The following is a 22,611-nucleotide window of genomic DNA, read 5'->3' on the forward strand; positions in this document are numbered from 1 at the left end:
GCGGTTGCCATGGGGTTTAATATAATGGCAATCACGTGTTGGAGGAATTGGGTTGATCTCAACGAAGATATTAAATCATTGATAATCATGGAAATAGGTGGGAATAATATATGATGATGACTATAAATTTTAAAAGTAGGGCCAAATTTGGCAACATGGTGATAATTTTCGCTAAATTTAACAATGACTTTTTGGAAATAAAGGGAAGACGTGCTATACAAATGGTAATTGGAGTGATTACAAATTAAAAGGGATGTCATTTCATAATTATGGTAACCCATTATGAGTTTCAAATTACTTCCCAATTGGAAGTACACAAGATATCATTAATCAAGATGTCAGAAAATGTTGGGGTGTGAAAATTATGATTTTATACACTCACAAATCCCATAATAATCTCGCATGGGATTTTGGAGCTCATCAAGCATGGGTCTGCAAATTTTATTTGCTTGTTGTTAAAGGGTTTCAGGCGGAGAGTAGTTGTAAAGAGATTGTTGTTGAGAAAGTTCAGATGCGTATTACTGAAGAAGGGGACCCAAAAATTGGTGAAATAGAGATTGGGTGGGGACTTGAATAGGTTGGAACCCATGAAAATGGAGAATTCTAAAGATAGGATGGCCACTTGGTTTCTTCTGAAGGAAGGGGGTTTTTTGCCCTACATGCAGTCGATGGCAGGGTAGAACAAGATTTGCACGCTCCAATTTGTTAATGGATGGAATGAGAGGAAGGTCACTATTAATGGAATCAACTTCCAAGTCACTGACGAAGTGATTGCCATGGAAACTGGCCTCTCAATGAAGGGGAAAAAATGGAGAAAGGTTACCAAAATTACTAATGAGGCCGGTATGAATAGCTTCTTCACAGAAGGTGAGGAGTCGATTCGTTATAGAGGAGGGTTTAAAAGAAAAAAGTTGCCCGCCTCATGGGATGATGTGTGCCTAGTCCTTATGAGGTATTTGATGTTGGAGGGTAGGTTCGGTGTCTATTATTACTATCATTTCCCTTTGTTAAACCATTTTAGGAATAGGGATTTCATTTCTACCTCCCTTTATCTTCTGCATTCCCTTGAGGATATGGTTGCTGACGTTAGAGAAAAAAGGAGTAAAGGTTTAAATTTTACCATAATTCATTAAGGTTTAATCTTTCGGCTTTATCAATTTCACCTGGCCCTATGCCCCCCTAGGGTGGTGGTGGTGGATAACCAGCGCCACTATCAGAATTCACCCCCAAGCTCCAGTACGGGCACTAAAATTCACACCCCCCGACCCTCCCCTAGTAGGGAAAACAAGAAAAAGAAAAAACTTGATACAATAGTAGAACAAAGGGGAAATGAGAAGACAAAAATTGAAAAATCGGTTGAGGTTGATGGAGAGGATTCAGAGGAGGAGACCGGGGGTAAGGCTAGGAGGAGATCTGGTAGGCTTGCACAATCTCAGGCTAGGTGCAAACGAAAATCCCTTAGATATTTGGTTGAGGAGGTTGAGGAAGATAGTCCAGAAAACAATAATGAAGGAAGGGAGGAGGAAGATAATTCTAATTCCAAGAAGGATGATGGAAAGGAGGAGATGGAGAAAAGTTTTAACTCAGGGGATAACTTGGTGGATAATGCCCAGACCCAGGCGTCTGCTGATAATGTTGTGAATACGGAGATCACCCATGTGTTTGCCAGCTTTTCCCTCAAACCCATTACCTTTTGTGAAGAGAGCAACAAGATGGACACTTCCCCCATAACTATTTCATCCTCGGTTAAGGATAATTCTAAGGTTTCCTCTAACCCAATGGTTTTACAGGATGAAATCCAAGTGCTGAAAGCTAAGGAGGAAGCTTTAAAGGTGGAAGCAACGACTAAGGAAGGGACTGAGGTGCTAGAGGAACGATATGCTAAATTGGAAAGAAGGGTTAAAACTTTGGAGGAGGGGTTTTTTACCTTCTCCAGATTTGGCCTCAAAGTCATACATGTTGCAGCCACCACCCTTCAATTGTTGGCACAGGAAAAGGAGGACACGGGTATGGATATGTAGGACCACAAGTTGCTCTTCAAGTTCCTTGCTGATGATTGGGCCCAGATCCTGCTGGACGCGAAGGGGAAGGGGAAAAAAGAAAATTAAGCTTCTTAGTTTACTGGGATCCTTGGATCCAAGACTTTTTTATGTTTTACTGTTGGTTAAGGTTTTGCTGGTTTATAGCTGTAATTAAGACTCGGGTTGGCCTGTTATGCCAATTTTGGTTAGGTCGAATTTCGTAGTTTGCTAGTTTTCTCGGCTTGGTTTTAGCTTAGTTGCTCTTAAACTCTGTTGGTTTTTGCAGACATTTGGAACTATGTTGATGTTTAGTTAGTCTTTTTTCTGCTGGTGGTTTCTGCTGGTAGTGTGCTGGTTACCAGCTTTTTGCTTGTATGGGCCGACCCCCTTGTTTTGGTCACTTTTAATTTCAAAAATTATAGTACATATATTTTCATTTTTTAGACTCTTTTAAAAATAATAATTAAACAATATCTATGACAAAAACCATCACAATTATTGACCCCTATTGGTATTTGAGTCTTTTCCTCTACACCTTACCCATTAAAAAATAGCAAATAAATATTAAATTACAATACATCACTTAACAACGATCATTTAAAATAGTAAATAAATAAATATGAATTTAAAGCCGGAATTCATGTATTGCATTCATGACATATTCTCTTACTTTGGGGGAGAACAAATTCATTCTTTCTTTTGGTCGAAACTACTAAAGAAACCTCAGGTTTTGGTCGGGTTCGGGTGAGAGCCCTTCGCAGTTGCCCGAATTGCAAATATCGACCATCTTTCAACAAAAATTAGTTTTATTATCCTGTTTTGCTCAGAAACAACAATGACGTAAAGGAAAAACAAAAAGTTTTTCTCGCTCCCTGGAATTAGGTGTTTCTAAGGGCGGTGCTCACTCCAAGCACAGAACAAGGTAAACTGTATTTGACACAAGAATTTCTATGATGGATGACATGGATGCATAGCATTGACGATGATGATGGGCATGTGTGTTTCTGCTTTTCATTCATACTCAAACCCTTTCAATTTTTTTTTTTTTTCATTATTCCTTGCTGATTGATAATTTATGGTTTTCACGTCGTCCAATCTGCAATGTTGTCCGTACATCTGAGACCAATTTTTTTCTCTTTTATAAACAGAACGGTGGTCTTCTGGACAAATTTGATATGATTATCAATTTTATCTCATCTAGAGATCGCTGCTAGGGCAAAAAAATTAAATTATTTTCTGCTGATCTGCGATCGAAGGAAGAAGGTATGTTATCTAATGCATCATTTGAAACCGTTATCTTGTTAATTTTACTGCTGTATTTTGCTTTTCTTGACCTTCTATTGAATTTGGGTTCTTTTCAATATGAACTCTGAAGGGGACCTGTGGGGTGTATTTAAATGGGATGCGGTGAAACCCTATTAAACATACTTTTGCTAGCTACCTCTGTTCTTAAACCATGACAAAATTTGAACTATTAGGGCATTTTATGTTGAGGGTTTAGTTAGGGGTGTTCATCTTCTTTGGTCACGTAGTCATTGGAATTGATGGGAAAAAATCTTATGTAACATGGTATTTATTGAAATGTGTACTGTTAACTTTAGGAGATGCAGGATAACCCCATGAGTGATGATAGTGGTAATGATATCAGTGAATTGGGAATAGAAAGTAACAGCAGGGAGAGTTTTTCACCTCAGACTAGAGGCTGCATGCAGGTTTCAGACTGCAATGGTATGGATACCGTGACAATGAAAGATGGTGTGGGTTTAGACGAATGTGGTGAAATGGTCGATAAACAGGAAGGTGTGGAAGGTGAAAATCCCATGATTGAGATTCAAGCTGACCCTGTCGAGAAGAGGGATGGTGAACTCCCATTGCCAGTATCTGGGAATGATGTTGATGGGACTCAAGCTGATCATTTTGGGGAAGACAATATTCAGTCCACACCTAAGCTGAAGGGTATAATGGATGCGATGCAGGATGACCCAGATGGAGAAGAAACTCTTGCAAAGTTCAAAAAGCCTCGTCGTCTAAAGAGGGCAGGAGTTAAAGCTGCTTTAGAAGACGATATCGGAAATGTGATGACGATTTCCAAAGACAACAATGAAAGCTTGTCTTTAGACAACACTGATAAAGAGTCAAATAAAACACCAGCCAAAATCAAGAAGCCTCGCAGATTAAAAAAGGGAGAGATTAATGAGAATTTAGAAGATGATACATGTGATATTATGGGGATAATATCCGTATCTGAGAATATAATTTCTACAAAAGACAACACTGTTAGAGAAGGGGATGCATCAGCTAAAATAAAAAAACCTCGCAGATTGAAAAAGGGCAAGGTTGATGATACTTTTGAAGATGACACAGGAAACATGGTGCATCTACCTAGAGATGAGAGTGAAAGCTCTGTGAAGAACACCACTGTTATAGAAGCAGTCGAAACACCAGCAAAATTAAAAAAGCCTTGTGGATTAGAAGAGGGTAAGGACAAGGCTATGTTACAAGATGATATGGTCATTATGGAGGAGATCTCAAGGGATCAGAATCAAAGCCCGATGAAAGACAGAGCTGCCAGAGAAGTGGATGATATGCCGGCCAAAGTAAAAAAGCAACGCAAATTAAAGAAGGGTGAGGTCAAGGATACTTCAGAAGCAGACACAGGAAATGTGGCTGAAACATCAGTAGGCATAAACCAAAGCTTCCAGGGCAACATAACAGAAGGTTTGGAAGATTCTCTTGGTACCAAAGAGGTGAATGAATCCCCAAGCAAAAAGAAAAGGCCCCGTAGATTAAGAAAGGGTGATGCCAAGAAATTTTTAGAAGCAGATGTGGAAAATGCTGCAGATATAACTACCGATGTAAACCAAAGTTTAAAAACAGATGCTGCCCAAGATTTGGAGGAAGATAGTATTGTTAAAGAAGCAGATGAGATGCCAGCCAAAATTAAAAAGCTTCGCAGATTAAAAAAGCGTGAGGTCAAGAATGATCTAGAAGATACTGCAGAAAATGCTGCAGGGACATCGACAGACATGAACCAAAGGTTGAAAGGTTACATTGCTGAAGATTTAGAAGATGCTGATGAAATATTGGCAAAAGTAAAAAAGCTTCGTAGGTTAAAAAAGTTTGAATCTAAGAATTCTTTAGAATCAGCTGTAGACAATGCAGTTGAGATATCTAGAGACATAGACCAAAATCTTCAATGTAACATTAGTCAAAATTCAGAAGATAATATTGAACACCTTGATAAGGTAATACAAGTTTCTAAAACAAAAAAGAAGAAGCCCAAAGTTGATTCTGTCATAAGAGAGGCATCTGTTTCAGAGAATGATATTAAAGAAGCAATGGGAGGAGATACTTGTATAAAACGACAGAAAACAATTGCCTCATCTCAAGGTTCACCTTCAGTACCTGTTGAGAAAATGCATATTGGTACGGGTACAAGGGCAGGAAAGTTATCTGATTCAAATCTTGAAGATGTGCTGAAAGATGCTCCAGTTAAAGCATTAGATTCAGAAAAAGGCAACAAACAATTGGATTCACAGAGAGCTTCAAGGCAGGTTAAGAAACGAAAATTTGGTGATATGGCCTATGAGGGAGACAGTGATTGGGATGTTTTGATAAATGGGGAAGAAACTAATGAAAATAAGACAGGTGATAAAGATCGTCTCACTAAAGGCAGGGCCAGAGGCGGGTTGAATTCAAGTTTGTTGGGACAAGTTGTGCCTGGTGAGGAAACAGCTGTTGCTGCTGGACTAAAAATGCGTCAAGCTGGCCCAGCTGAAAAGATAAGATTCAAAGAAGTCTTTAAGCGCAGGGGAGGGCTACAAGAGTACCTGGATTGCAGGTTAGCTTGTTTATAACTTTGATTTTTCATTGTATCTTCTCTCACAAAATTCATACCCAAGTTAGGAAGTCAAAGTGATTGATATATCAGAACCATATTAAGGATGGACTTGGAGTGTTATCAGTTAATTCCTTAATTATAAATGTTTGAGTATTAGTTTATTTTATTTGGTTGGTTGCTTATCATTGTCACTTGTGGTATGTTGGGTAAACTATGGTACTTTTTGTTAATTATCTAAATTTACTGGTCTTTTTCTTGCATTTTTGATCATATGCATACTATCTTTCTTGAAAGTTATTGTAAATTTTGGATGGTTGAATGAAAGATGATAAAACAATGAAGGCGTGGGGCGTATGAAAGACGCAATGCATTACTCTCATTAGTCTTTCTTTATTAAAATTATACTTTACATGATTATTGTTGTCCTTTCTTACTCGGAGAAGATAATTAATTAGCTTTTGTGATCACAATCCTTTGATTGCTGTTAATTTTTTGTTTTGCTGTTTCCATTCATTTGGTAGGATTTTGATTCTGATTTTTTTATATTGCTTGTTATAAATATTTGCACTATATCTCCACATACTTTATATTCAATGTAAACACTAATACCTGATTGTTGGTTCTATGTTTGATATATATGCTTCAATGTGATAGTTCCTCACCATTTATTCCAATTTGTTCATCATGCTTTTCAACTAACTGTGTTATTCCACTGTGGTACCAAATGAAGAAAACTAAAAAGGAGCAAGAGGTGCTGTGCTGTATGCTACTTGATGGCTGGCTGGGCTGACTGTCATAGGAGACTTAATTTGTGAAGTGTACACTTCATCAGTGCTGAAATATGTCTTCCAATCTTTCAACTTACTTGTGTTTGGAGTCTCTATTCATTGTCATGTAGAGAGGCAAGGCTTAATATTTTGGAGTTCATGTTTGCGATCAAGCCTTATGAATTTTTTAGAACTTAGGATAGTTTTCTCAATTTCATTCATTCTCCTTGAAGTTTTCTCCATTCATGCATCAGTTAAAGGCTAATCATTTTAGCCAACTCAAGTGAATTCATTTTTTGTTTGAGGATGAAAGCTTCATGCTTTGTTATCCAAATGCATATTACCAGGCTTGTAGACAGCAAGCAGCAATTACTTGAATGCCAAATCAGAGAGTGAAGCTGGATACTACTTATGTAAGCAGGAATGGCTAACTTACTAGAGGTAGTAAAATCATTTACCATCACATTTTTCATCAACTTTTCTGATTCAAAAATATTTTAGCTGCAATTGTAATGAGCTCATTGCTTCTATCCATGTGGATTCAAACAAGACTCTTTCATCGAAGTCTTCTAATTTATAGGTCTGGAACTCCATTGACACAGACTTAAAGAATCAAACCCTACTCTAAGTTGTATCTTCTACTTCAATTATGAGATTGACAGATTCCTTAATTTGATCTGCTAGTTCCAGTTGTTAATGTTTTTTATTCAGAATACTATAAATGCAATATACAGAAACTCAGAAAAGTTCAAGAACAGATTGACACAAATATTAATCCTTGGAAAACCCTCCCGCTGGAGGGAAAAACCATGCCACACCAGAAAAATATCACTTTATTGAAATGATAAACGAGTCTGGATCTTTACAAAGCTCTCAAGTTTAAAATAATAACAAATGCTTTCAGCATTATAATATAGAATAGGAATCACAGATTATATCAGCATGGTTAAATCCACTGAACAAATATATGATGAACACTAAATAGTCACCTGCGGTAGCTTCTGAATCTCAGAATCTCACAGATACTAAAGACACAATAATTGATTGATTTTAGATACGATGATCAGAAATGCTATGTAGTCAGTCACATCCACTTTTTCTAGCATAACAGAAAATGAGTTAGATGCTGAAACATGCATCTAAGTGATGGTAACTCAAAGGTCACCCATCATACATCTAGTGAACCTACAGCAGTTACTATGACAAGTTGATTTGATTCCTCAAGGAATCCAAAAGCCATATGGTTAGAACACCATACATGTTCATCACACTCCAGTTCTGATGAAGTAATAAATGATATCAAAGATGACTGAGTAGAAATGAAGCCTTGTGACAATTGCAAACGGTAATCTCAATAGCTTAATCTCCTCTAAGAGATCAAGTGTCTTCAACATATTTGAAATGACACACATAGTGACTGTCAAGAGATATAGAAGGGCACGATGGCAAGAGTTGTCTGAGATACTCAAGCACATGAAGCTGGTGGTAGACATTAGAGAATGAATAGCAGAGACGGAATAAACTTGTCAGCACCATAAAAACAATATAGCTGATAACATAGGTGAGAATGATCTCTCACGCAGCTACAAAACTCTAACATCAGTGACTTTTGTTAAGCCTTATGGTAAAATTGACAGACTAGTAATTTTTCCTTTTAGCTCTTTACTAATGTAATCATAAAAAAGTGACTTTCCTTGCACTCATGTTTGGGATTGGTGGATCCAAGTCAATCTCCAATCAATAAATCTACACTATTGCTGCAAACTTTGTCAAAGTGTTATATGTGATTGCTCTTTCACACTGATGATTGGTAAAATTTGTTCATTATCCAGAATTTCTTGGGCATTTCTTCCATATCATGCAAACCGATTCTCTAAAATTCAACTCAGGTAATGTTTTCTTGGTGGAATGTCTCTCACAAAAAGTTTGCTTGATGTGTTTTCTTAGATGGCATTATTTTCTTGAATCGTTTTAACAGGGAAGTAAATATCATATGAAGAAGGGGCATACTTAATTTAGTCTTCCTTGTGTATTGAGCAGACAAGAGCTAGGAGCTAACATCAAAAAGAGCAATATAATGTGACACAGCTACATCAAAAGGTGTTTCAAACTGTCATCCTTGTACACGTGAAAGTCATGAAAATGAAATGCTTATGCGAATCATGTTAAAATGTGGATGCCCTTTTCGGTTCTCCTCAGAAGTCAGTGTGCCTTGAGTGTCTTGTCCCGTTTCCTCGTGTAGCTGTCATATATTGGAAATGATGGCCTAGAATCTCTTGAATATTTGTAGTATTCAGTATTCTCTTAATCTCCACAATACAAAATTAATGTTTGAAAGAATGTTCTGTGATTTTCTGTCTGGTAAGTGGCTGCAGAATTTCTTGCAAAGTGAACTGCAATTATTTGCAGTAAGGACTGATTTTGTTTAGTTCTTGGTATAGAAATCCTAGATTCATATTAAAATCTTTAAAATCCTGCAGATATGAATAGATCCACTATGCAATAAAGTCTGCAAAAAGACGATGTTTTAAAACTCTGTTTTGCAAAAGTGAACACTTGGTGGTTAGCCAGTAGACTTTCTTTTGAGTGTATTTCCTAGTCCACATTTCACTGGCAAACCCGTCTCATGCCTGATAACAGGTTTAGCCCGCTGTCAATCATTAAAAAAACATTCCTGTGTCACTTCTGAAAACATATTATAGCACACAATTATTCACATCTCACTTCAAAAATCTGCAAAATTCTTATCTAAAGTCAACCAGCAGAGGCGGCTCAAGGAAACTATGACAGATTTGAATACATTAATGTTTGATGTCTTTTCTTACTCAGGAAATAACATCCTTGCTTGGCTTGTTTACGCATTTATGTTTTCAGATCTGTTTAGCTGGTTGTCCTTCGAGAAGATGTTTGCATTAATAACGCGGTTACTTTCTGCTGCCCTTTATCAGCACCCAATCTGTACATAAATACATTAGATGTGAATTGATCAATTCATCATCACAATCTTATTTCCCATACCCAAAAAACTGCATGCCACTTTGCAGTGATTTGTTTCTGGATTCGATTGTGTAGAGATTTTTACCGTCAACATTTCGAATCACACTACGTGATCCGTCATCAGTATGAAGAGGGAGATTTGTATGGCACTTTACTGTGCTTAAAGAAGACTTGTGTCATTAGAGGATGTCTTACCAAGACCAGGCATTATGATTTTTCTAGAACCCTGTATAATGATTCAGTGTGCATTCTTGTGTAATTTTGTGGTTGATGTTAGATATAGAACGTTTTCTCCAAGATTATTCATGGTTGTCCTGTTATTCTCTGCATTTACTTATTTTTTTCTCTGTTAAATGCTGGACTTCTTTGGGATCAGACTTCAGTCTATAGTTTTGTTCATTCATGAAAGCCTTTTAATCTAGGTTTCTTATGTTGTAATATGGATAATCACAACACTCTATGCTCCCAAGGATATATAAATTTAAGACCAACCTCAACATTTGCAGACTAGAAGATAATTGGATCTAAGAGCAGTCTTAGGTTGGACATGTTCATCTGTAGATTTTTTTGCATGCTTGTTGTGGACCAAAGAGGGTTTTCTCTTTCTAAAGAAGACAATGGCCCTCTATTAGAGCCCCTCATCTTGTAGTAGAGAGGTTGTCATTTCTTGGCCCAAGTTCTCGATTTTCAATACTTCTGCTTTCATGCCTACCACCTACTTCTGATTCTTTGCAGCATTTCTCTTGACTTTCAAATAAGTGGTAATTTTTATTATAGCATTTGTCTTGACTCTTATTTTGTGCCGGAAAACTATCTTCATTAAAGTGGTACTGTAACATGTGCAATTGATGGAGGACTTCCTCCCATGCGACAACCGTGGGGTGAAGCAAATGACACACAGTATCCAAGACAGTATGCCTGCTACAACTCTATACTTTCTGAGGTTTCCGTCCATGAGTAAACTCTTAACATCTAGCAAAATAAATCCTTATGTTCAACCATGAATCTGCTCCAATAAAATCAAATAGTATAAAATTAATCCATTGCATTTGATGTCTTGTTCTAATAGCACAACACAAGTTACATTTGAAGCCAATCAAAAGCAAATTTAATGTAATGATTATAAATATGTCTCAAATTTTAAAATGATAAAACATGGATTTATGTGCTGAGTAGTTTCCCCTTGGCAATAATTCATTCCTCAGAAAGATTTAGCTTCAGTTGCAACAACTGATGCATAATCTGGTTAGATACTGATTAGCATGAGAGGACACCAAAAGAATGTAGCAATATGTGCATGTTTCAACTGTTTTCTTTCAACTAGTAATTACTGGAATTTAGATACTAATGAGCACGAGAGGAGACCAAAAGAATATAGCAATATGTGCATGTTTCCACTGTTTACTTTCTACTAGTAATTACAGGAATTCCCAACCCCAGCACTATATACTTAATCTGAGGGATCATACTTAAGAACTACATCTCATTAACTGACTCTGTGGAAATGGCACCAAATGGTGATATGCTTAGAGCAATCCTGAACATTGGATTCTCAAAGAGCTTGATGCAACTCTGATTATCAGGGTACACAATTTGCAGCTCCAACATGTGTACTTTTCACAATCAATTTGTGAAGCTAGAGCCTCACAACTAGCAATAAGTTGCCATTACTCTACATTTGCTAAACACAATGCCACTGTTGTCTACTTCCTGGTGAACTAGAATATCTATCCAAAGCCAAGTTGAAACAGAACCTTGAAGTGCTCTGCCTAGCACTAGTATCATGTACCTACTCTGAATCCACAAAAGCATGGAATAGTAACCCTCAATCTTAAATATGCATCAACCCTGTGTTACCGGGTTGCCCCCCCGACCATGTGGGTCATGGTCTGGTTAGAACTGGTTGGGTTTGGGGCCACTACGTTGCAGGTGCGGCAAGGGTTTGGTATTATCTTTGTGGGTTTGTCCCAGACAAACTCAGAGAACCTGGCATAAATTTTGGCAGTTTGAATTTGGTCTGCCAAGAATTTTTAGAGTTTTCTGACAGGATGTGTGGATTTTGGACTTACATTGTCTAATTTCTCCAAACTATTGTTTTATAGTTTATCTAGATAGCTGTTTCCATGTTTTCTCCAGACTTTTGCTAACATAAAAGTTCTCCGAATTTCCATGATTCCTCATAGCTCTTAGCAGAAGTCTGGAATGGACAAGAACAAATAGTAATATAGGTATATTTCGTATGAATGTAGTTATATTTATTCAGTGTTACCTGGGGATGCATCCTCAGCATAAGTTGACCCATCCTGTTTAGGGGAACGTCCTAGAAACTCGGAACTTGGATGGATTTGCGTCCCCTGGCTGTCTGATAGTATTAATTTTTGAGTTTTGATGATTTGCTCGACTTCGACTCTCATGGGAACTTTCAATTAAAACTATTTAACACAAATGTTATATGTTCAGGTTTTCATATGAATATTTGAAATTTCCCCATACAGTTTAAATTTTCCCTAATTTTATAGAGCAGTCCCTTCCACTGTCCCTTCTGCCCCCTAAAGTGACAAAAAAAAGACCATCCCAGAAACTCATTTTCTCGACCCCCATGCCTTTGTCCTCAAAACTCGGGGTAATGTAGTATGTTTTATGTATAAGTGCTAACAAATTAGTTATTAATATTAAATATACTAATAGATTATAATATTATATATAAATATTTATATCTATGCATTACTGTTAACAAATTAATTATTAATATTAGTTTTTTTTAAAAACCTGCTGGAATGGATGTGGCACGCTTTATAAACTGCAGTGCATTGGGTAAGTTTTTCAACTTGACTGTTGACGCTGACGCGACATATTCTCCAGCACCACTGGCTCATTGAGCAGCCCCAACCTATTAATATTAATATTAATACATTAATTATAAATATATTATATTTATAAATTATATATCAATAATAAATAATAATAATTTATCTCTGTATATTTCATTTTATCTAATATTATCTTATTTAGTTATTAATAAATTGCTTACATATTACCTATATAATATATGATAAAATATTAATAAATGATTGAACTCTTTTTTTGTACAAACAAACCTAAGTCCCATAAGTAAGTTTTGATCAGACCTATGAACCCAAACCCTGATTCTGATCCCGATCCCAAATCGGGACTGGCAACTCAGCCTCAACTCATAAGGAATCATATGCTTCAAGTACTGTGGCACGTACTTTGCAACACTCAAGTGAATCTATCTTGTATCAAGCATGGACTGAATGAATTTATTCTCTGCAAAGCAAATACAATTCAGATAATCTCCAAATAAATGAGAGAACCTATCGTCTGCCTAGCAGCTGGAGGATCTACTAAATCTGATTTTGAATCTACTGTAAGATAAAATTAAGAACCATTTGCAGTACATCACCTGAAATATTTTTAGAATCTCTGTTGTGATCTTCCCTTGACCAAGTAATATCTCATATGCAACCCCCTACCCTACGTCAAGACCAAAAAAAGAATGTAAAACTCGATATTTTCTATGTCAAATTCAAAGGTCCACTCCCCCTCTTACTATGCAATGAACTGTTCATTGTTGTCTATACCAATACAAACTATATCATGTGACAACTGTAGACAAATATCACTATCCATGGCATGGACTATCAATCAATTCTATCACATTATTCATGTACTGGCACATGACTATCTAGATTCTTCCTTCAAAGGGATCTGATTGTTTTAAATAGAATGAGAAAATAAAGCAAAAGTTAAATAGTTGTTGAACAATATCTGTGTCTAATTATTTGTATAAAACTTGTTGGCATTATTGACAACGCATCACAATTTGTTCAGAATCTTGAGGTTAGTCACTTGTCATGGTTTCAGTGAGTTTTTTTTTTTTGAATCTGTACTAGGTCAAGACATTTTTCTGCTGTATTTTACTCTCTTCAGCTTGTTACAAACACAAGAAAATATCATGTATATTTTGAGTAATACTATATTGTAGCTTCTGCTCTTCAAAGTCCTTTGTCTGTCATGTTTTGTTGATTGAAGGCTTGCTGCATGCGATCCAAGTGGGTTTCTAATCATTCCAATCTATCGTACCAAAAGATTAAAACAAATATTACGTATGTTTCCACAAGGCATAATGCCACTAATATAGACTTCACGTTTTCATCTACAACTTCTATTAGCAAGTAGCCTAAACTAAAATTAATTTTTCAAAATGTTTATAAACTTAAATTATTGATTACATATATACTATACAGGCACAGGTCAAGAAGATTACTGTTCATTGAAGTTTAGGGTACAACAGAATCCAGATATGGCTTGCTATGATTTTGCAATCATTTTACACACAGTTGTGGAAAATACAAAGATTCGTATGGACTGCAGGCCTGCACATATGATCATCAGAAGAGAATAGTTTATAAATATTACATGCACATGCTCTTACCCGTGTCCTTGCAAGAATCATTATTGATGGCTTTACAAACTCATCCCACCTGTTATCCTCTGAACAATTAATTGGTATTAGCTGGATACTAAAAATTATATTCTGCATTGAGATTTTGTGGATTTATATTTGACAATAAAATAGATGGTATTCGGATGCATTGTAATAATTTTTTCATTTCAAGTCCTTAAAATTATATTCTGCATTGAGCTTTTGTGGATTTATACCAGAGTAAAATAGATAGTAGTTGGATGCTTTTTAATGATTTTCTCCAATCCATTCTGGCATTAGTTGATGATGTTTTGCATCCTGTGACTATTTACTGCACATCATATTTCTCAGTATGGTAGTCTTTGAGTAATGCACACAGTTTTTAGTTAATGACTCATCTGAGTTTGCCTAGTGGTGGCTGAATAATATTGTTGCACAAATTTATTAGTTGTGAACTCTTAATGTATATGGTCTCACTATAATAATGCAGAAATTCAATCTTGTGGCTGTGGGGCAAAGATGTACGTCGGATTCTGCCTCTGTCTGAGTGTGGAGTTAGTTCTGTTCCTTTGCAAGATGAATCACCACGAGACTCTCTTATTCGTGACATCTACAATTTTTTAGATTATCGTGTAAGTACATTTTGCCATTATTGTAGACACGCCAGATATTGGTGTTGATTTAGGTCCAAATGGTATCATTTTAATGAGCAATAGCTTTATTTTGAATCAGATTTATAGTGGATGTATATTTATTTCCATGCGAATTTGAATATTCCCTTTCATTTCTTGTTTAATGTCTCACTTATTTGGGGAACTTGTAGCAATCATGGAATAATTTTTTGATCTGTCTAAAAACTAAATCCTAAATAAGGTTGACTTGAGCACATTTGTTCATTGTTTTCATTGTTTGAAAGGGCTTTCATAATCTGATCACTTGTTATTTGTAGCTGCGAGTTTAAATTCAACTTCTGTCTATCAGACATTTTATTTCTTTGGTTCATAATTGACACTTATGCCTCTGAATGTCATAACCTGCATGTCTCAATTTTTCTGCTATAAGTTTGTGAAGGATAGTATATTTCGAGAAAATCAATGGCTTACATTCTTTCTCAATGAATGGCACAGGGATATATTAATGTTGGCGTTGCGGTGAAAAAGGAAAAAGCAGAAGCAGATTCCAAGCCAAAGCTGAAGCTTTCAAATGAATTCACACACATCGAAAAATTAGGAGATAAAGTAGTTGATGCAGAAGAGGAGGTTGCTTTTATTCTTGGTCAGATCAAGGGTTCTGAGGAGAATAGCTTAAATGGACAGAATCACATTCAAGTGGGAGATGAAAACCAAATGCTGTTGCTTAACTTGGAAGAAAGCAATAAACTGGCACAGGACAGTTCTGGATTAACGATGCCTGAGAGAAAATATTCTGGTGAATGTGAAATTTCGCTGATGGAAATAGATGAAACTCCTTTGTTTGCACAATTGAAGGAAGGCGATGCAATTACAGGGACAGTAAAGAGCCCTATTGTGAAGGATGAGATTGAAAGTGAAAGCATCATTCCCGACAAAGAAAAGGAGGAGCTTCAAACAGGGAACATTCCTGGATCTGGTGGGACTGCAGATCAAGATTCATCAGGAAAGGATTATGATGTAAAAGCTGAAACAGATTCCGCGGCTAAAGCCCCTTCTGCTTTGGAGCAGATAAAAAGTTCATATGATGAAGACGAGTTTAGTGATATCGACAGTGCAAAGGTTTTGCATAATCTTCGTAAATATGAGTTGCAAACTGACTCCCAAACGGATAAACAAGAAGTCAATTTAAATGCTGTACCAGGGGACAAAGCTAATTTAAAAGATCAGAACAAGATAATTGTTGTAGGTGCAGGTCCAGCTGGACTAGCAGCAGCTCGGCATTTGCAGCGACTAAACTTTCATGTGACTGTTTTAGAGGCAAGGGATAGGGTTGGAGGAAGAGTTTATACTGACCGTTCATCGCTCTCTGTTCCAGTTGATCTTGGTGCTAGTATTATCACTGGTGTTGAGGCAGATGTGGCCACAGAGAGAAGGCCTGATCCATCTGCATTGCTTTGTACACAGCTTGGCTTGGAGTTGACAGTGCTAAATAGTGAATGTCCCTTGTATGATTCTGTAACTGGTCAAAAAGTCCCTGCTAACTTAGATGACACACTTGAAATGGAGTACAACAGCCTGCTGGATGATATGGTGATGCTTGTTGCACAGAATGGAGATACAGCAATGCGCATGTCCCTTGAAGAAGGGCTGGAATATGCCCTTAAAAAGCGTCGAATGCACCGATCAAGCACTAGTAACTTGGAGGTGGAAAGTAACCGAAGTCCTCATAATGATCCCGATAACACATGTATAAATTTAGATTCATCAATGACAGGACTAGAGGCATCGGGTGGGATGGCAGATGGTAGCTTAACTGTAACCCCAGAGGCTGATAATAATGTTTCAGAAGTTGTGATTGCAGATACTGGAATTGAAAAAGATTCTTCATGTACTAATATCAAATCATCTTCATCCAGTGAACAGAAATGCTTAAGCCAACTGGAAAGGAGGGTTATGGATTGGCATTTTGCCAATTTAGAGTATGGCTGCGCTGCAGAACTTCGCCGAGTTTCACTTCCTTATTGGAACCAAGATGATGCTTATGGAGGTTTTGGGGGAGCTCATTGTATGATTAAAGGAGGTTATAGCAGTGTAATGGAGGCATTAGCAGGAGGTCTGAATATCTACCTTGGGCACATTGTAACAGAGATCGAATACATTGTAAAAGATTCCAATCCAAAAGGTGAAATAAAAAAAGAGGTCAAGGTTCGCACTGAAAATGGCAGGGAGTTCATTGGTGATGCAGTTTTGATCACTCTACCCCTTGGCTGCTTAAAAGCAAATTCTGTTAAGTTTAGTCCAGCTCTTCCTGATTGGAAAATGGCCTCTATTCAACGCCTCGGATTTGGTGTCTTGAATAAGGTAGTGATGGAATTCCCCAAAGTCTTTTGGGATGAAAGCGTGGATTATTTTGGGGCAACTGCAGAGACTACAGATTTGAGAGGTCGATGTTTCATGTTTTGGAATCTTAAGAAAACTGTTGGATCTCCAGTTCTTATTGCTCTTGTGGTTGGGAAGGCTGCGGTGGATTGTCAAACCACGGAAACCTCTGATCATGTTCAACATGCAGTTATGATTCTTCGTAAGCTCTTTGGTGAAAGTGTTGTACCAGATCCAGTAGCATCTGTCACTACAAACTGGGGTAGTGATCCATTCACTAGGGGTGCTTATTCTTATGTTGCAGTCGGGGCTTCTGGGGAGGACTATGATATTTTAGGCAGGCCTGTAGAAAACTGTTTATTTTTTGCTGGGGAGGCAACTTGTAAAGAGCACCCTGATACAGTTGGTGGTGCGATAATGAGTGGGCTTCGAGAAGCTGTACGGATTATTGACATCCTGGAAAATTGTGTGGATTCTATGGCAGAGGCTGAAGCTATGGCTTCTGCACAGAGGCAGTCAGAAAGTGAGAGAAATGAAGTCAGGGATATTAAGAAAAGGCTTGATGCAGGGGAGCTTTCCAATGTTCTCTGCAAAGGATCCTTAGATGGTGACCAAAAGCCTTTAAGCAAAGATGCTTTACTTCAAGACATGTTTGGAAGTGCAAAGACGACATCTGGGCGTCTACATTTGGCAAAGGAGATGCTGCAGGTACCCGCCGCCGCTGTGAAGGCATTTGCTGGCACTAAAGAAGGACTTAGCATTCTCAATAAGTGGATACTGGTATGGAAGATGCTTGAATCACTGACACACCGATTTTGATTTTGCCATCACAAAATTCAATTTCAATGGTTGACTTTCTTGTTACTTTTGCAAAGTCATTGCTTCCATTTGAATTTTGAATTTTAATTTCTGCTACCAGAAAATCAGGGGTTTTAGTTTCCCTGGGCGTAATGCAGCATTGCTAAGTGATTGATAGTTTAGAGTTGTTATTCATAGGTTTTGATTTTAATTTCTTTTTGTTTGAGTTCGCTGGCTGCAAGACATGTTATGATTGTTTCAAGTTCATGATTATTATGCCTGAATCTTTCTGTCCTCACTATTTGTTGATCTTAGTGTATGAACAATATATTCCCATTTAATTTAGAGTCCCTTCATTTTTTTTTGCTAATATTGATTGGCTTATTAAAAATTTCAGTTCAAATTTGCAACTTGAGTAGCATATATTGTCAGTGAAACAGGGGGATACAGTAACTAGCATGTCAGGGAGGTGTACTGGTGTTTGTGCTATTGCAAAATGTGCCCAAGTCATCTTTTTCATGGTGGACCCAAGGTTCTGATGGTCTTATACATCTTCATGCCCCAAGAATAATCTCCAAGACATGTTTGCATGCCTGGCTAATCCTGGGACAGGTGTGGCGGTTTTCTTAATGTTCAAATTCTGTCCTTGAGAAGGTTGGGTGTTCCTGATGCTTCCAAACCTAAAATAAAGAAATCAAAAAGAGGGTTGTATTTAACAGAAAATTTTGGATTTCAGGATTCCGTTTTATTACATTTGACCTCAGGTCTAGTACAATGAGAAGATACTAGGCCCATAGTTCCCAGACTCGGACCCAACTCTGACTCGGCAAGGGTAACTCGACTCGTGAACTGGCTCGGACTCGGCCATGACTAGGCAAAGCGACAAAACCCTTGAAATTTAGAGATCTTTTAGGATTTAAAGAACATTCCATGTACCCATTATTGAATAAAGCTTAAAGACACAATAACATCATGAAATAGAAGGTAATTAGATCACATACATTAACATACATTGATTACGTAAGTACAGAGGTAAAAATAGATGTATAAAGAAAATTTTAAAACCAAAATTTAAAAATCAGGCGAGTCAGATGAGTCAGCCGAGTCAGCCAGGCGTGACTTAAAGGGTCAGGGTCACGGGTTGTTTTGACCCGGCAGGGGTGACCCGTCTTGCTGACTCGCGTGACTCATGCCGAGTCTCAATTCATAATTTAGGCCTGAACTGATTTTGTAAATGTTTATCATATATATATATTTGTGTATATGCATGTATGTATGTATGAAAATAAAAAAATCGTTTAGCTTTCCTCGTGGACTAGTGTCCAGAACAATGAGAAGATGTGAGGCCTAAACTGATTTTGCAAATGTGAATCTGATATCATTAATTTTAATTTTGTGAACTTCCTCTCCTAGTTTATTGAAAGAAGTATAATGACTTTTTCTATTGTTGTAAAATTTTTCTAGCCAACATTTAGAAATAGTTTCCAGACAACAAATAGTCAGGTCTTAACTAATTCTACTAATGTTCAGCATCAAATTCTTTGTGAAGTTTCTCTCCCTGGATTATTGAATGAAATACAGTTTGAGTTTCAATTGAGTTGTACTTAGGGTTCTTACAGTGTACTTAGGGTTCTTACAGTGTTTTAACTTTTTCTCAAGGCACCCAATTTATTAGTGTAATACAATGTGAATTGAGAAAATGCAGCAAGTCCACTTATTGTGGTGTAATCTCTGTTTCACTTTCTGTCAAACAGGACTCTATGGGCAAAGACAGAACACAACTCTTGCGGCATTGTGTGAGGTTGCTACAGATCGTTTCAACTGATATGATGTCTGTACGACAATCTGGTAAGAACACTCCGACACCCACACAACTTCTCTTCGTTCCTTTTCATTTGTAGATAGATTTAAAATTCTCATCATGTAACTTTTTTTGGGCTATATAGGTTTGGATTACTAGTTTTTGTACATTCTTGGTAATGCTTGCTCCTGGTTTCTATATTTGTTTCTCTATAAAAGCTTTCAGCATATGAAGAATTGTTGGGATTTCTTTTGCTGTTTTTGGCTATACTTGTGCATTTTTTTTGATAGGTAATTGGCGGAAGCCTAGATTATTTGTTATATTATTATATATTGAGATTAATTGTTATAAGCTCCAGTAGAGTCGAACCCAAGGCCTCCGCAATGAGAAGCTCACAATTTACTGTTGTGTTGTAGGCCCTTGTCTACTTGTGCATTTTTTATTAAAATGGTATGGAAGGTTAAGTAAATTGGTGTTTTACATATTGAGCATACATGTATTGTTCTGAACTGAGAGTTCTGTACAACAAATAGTTTATAGGAAATAGCTTTTATCAATTGAGGCAATGAAATATGAATTCTTCAATAAGATATAGATGAGCCTTTCTGAAAGATGGTACAGTGCAAATGTCTTTTACTTGGTAACTGGTTTACTTTGTCTAATTTTTAATCAATCTTGAGTGTTATGTTCAGATTTGCAACTGCAGTGGCAGCAAAGGATGGATTGTAACGTTATGTGTTAGCAAAACCCCTTTAAATTAATTTGACACCTGTTTACACATCAGATTATTAGTACTGAATTGAAGAACTAATATTAGTGATGCCATTTTATAATAGACATAATAAAAATGATACCTTGTTAAGTCTTCTTCATTGAACTATTTTATAATTGTTTGAAGATGTTGTATTTTTTCATTTTATTACTATGGAAAAAATAATATAGCTTTTGAAGTAGAAGTATTGAAAAATAATAGTTTATAAACTAAAAAATAGATCAAAATAAAACAGATCTTGAACAATTGTTAAAACAAATAGGTTTGTGCATTTTTTTACATAGCTTATTGCCTATTTAGTATTTATATGTTCATGCATCTATATAATAGTTTAGAATCTATTGATAGATGTTGACAAATGACATTCACAAAGAAAAAGTAAAACAAAATAAATCTCAAGTAAATGGAAATAAAAATTGTTTTTATTTTAGTATTTGAAAATTTGTGCATGGTTTCGAAAATTTATTGCATTACTATTGAAAAATTAAATAGCTTTTTAATATAAAATACAGTAAATAATGCATTAAATAAAATAGTTCTATAAGTAAATCATCATGTCTATGACTTTTCTTATCTGTATATTTACCTATTTACATGTCCATGTGTGTTGCCTGTATTTAGTAATTTTAAACGGATATTAAAATTTGATATTCCCATGGATATTGTGCTTCATTCATAAAAGCTCGTGTTTTGGGTGAATCTAGCCATCATTCTGCATGCAGGATAGCTGGAATGATTCGGTGCAAAGGCATTCATTGCCAGATTTTATATATATATATATATATGGTGCGATTTCTTGCAGTTTTGGGTCCAGACCATACGCCTTCCTAGTGCGTACCCTGCCATCCGCCATTAGAATAGATAAGTAGGGGTTTCTCCGGGTGGATTCCCGCCTTTCTTCATCGGATCATGCGTTAGAGGGCTAATGCCTGGTCCTCTGCTTCTTTTCCCCGGGTCGGTTGGTTCGGGTTTGCCTCTGGTTGATGTTTGATCTTGGGGAGCTAATTCCTCAATATGAATGGGCAGGCCGGGCAGATTATTGGTTGGCCCCCCTTTCATATTCTATTATTTGGGAGGGTATGTCAATCCCCACGTCTCATCTTGCCGGGCCTTTTGGATTAGGAAGACAAAGTGTACATACAAGCGAATGTTCCCCAGCAAAGGTAGCATGCATGAAAGGAAAATTCTCCAAACTCAAGGCATTGGTTGTGGTTTGCAAATTTCACTTTACCACACATATCTATATGTAATTTCTAAATTAGTATAGATATATTAAATGGATCAATATCGAAGAGGTGCCAAGAGATACTGCTCATGAGGGGTCTATCTGTTCTATATAACAAGTTCAATATGAGTGCTTCAAGATTGAGATCTCTTGGTGTAGTTAGAAAGATGTATAATGTATTTGAGATATCTAAGCTGGTGTAGATAATTTCGTTTATGTTATTCTTCTGCATGGCATATACCATTTCATAATTTATTTTTCCGAGACAGTATTTGCAAATTTTATTTTAGTTTATGGCTACACGTCAAGTGCAATTTCTTGCATTGAGATAAATAATATATGAGGGAAAACTGGTTAATCTTTGTGCGGGATGAATATCTCTATTTCATATTTTACATTTATAAAACTCGTGATTCTTTTGATTTGTACTGTGCAATGAGCTTGATTGGGGAACTCAAAATGTCATGACTCATAATGACTATTTCGTTGTTCATGTGAACTGTGATTTTTTTTTAACATAGTTGATTAGTGCTGGAACTGAAGTTTTATTTAAAGGAGACTAAGAGAACAAACACCGATGATGTGTCCCTTAGTGGATATACCATCTCAGAAACAATACATTACATAGTTGATAGTGATATTTCTGAAGCTTTTATACTTTGATTAGAAAGGAGACTAAGGGAACATGAACTGATTATGTCCCCCATGCTGGATTTTCCATCTCAGAAGCTGTACAGTAACTACCTTGTTCTATTATAGTCCAGGCCTATGTCACAAGGCCAAACGTGCCTTATGGCTGCCAAACACATCCAGACTGTTGAGGGCCTATTTAATTGGATAGGCTAAAATCAAAATGTAATCTTCCCCTCTCTCATATGTTCGTGCTGATGCATTAGCTATTAATCCAATCAAGAGGGATAGTTTCTTTTTC

General features: G+C 36.7%; 1 protein-coding gene across 3 annotated transcripts in view; it reads left to right on the forward strand.

The window, feature by feature from the left end:
* The first annotated feature begins 2,674 nt into the window (after positions 1 to 2,674).
* LDL3 (LSD1-like 3) overlaps positions 2,675 to 22,611 on the forward strand; it is a 33,270-nt gene continuing 13,333 nt past the window's right edge. For 2 of the 3 annotated variants that reach the window (XR_016358823.1, XM_089810253.1), the window contains exons 1-6: positions 2,675 to 2,943; positions 3,170 to 3,284; positions 3,623 to 5,862; positions 14,564 to 14,705; positions 15,201 to 17,864; positions 19,637 to 19,730. Coding sequence is in view for 2 of the 3 variants with exons in the window: in XM_089810253.1 (XP_089666379.1) it covers positions 3,626 to 5,862; positions 14,564 to 14,705; positions 15,201 to 17,864; positions 19,637 to 19,730 (5,137 nt within the window). In the remaining variant the exon portion in view is untranslated. The remainder of the gene's footprint in view (positions 2,944 to 3,169; positions 3,285 to 3,622; positions 5,863 to 14,563; positions 14,706 to 15,200; positions 17,865 to 19,636; positions 19,731 to 22,611) is intronic. The other variant, XM_089810254.1, reaches the window with a different exon arrangement.

Source organism: Cupressus sempervirens, chromosome 11 (genome assembly GCF_028749045.1).
Source record: "Cupressus sempervirens isolate cs-2001-9-10 chromosome 11, ASM2874904v1, whole genome shotgun sequence".
Taxonomy (NCBI): domain Eukaryota; kingdom Viridiplantae; phylum Streptophyta; class Pinopsida; order Cupressales; family Cupressaceae; genus Cupressus; species Cupressus sempervirens.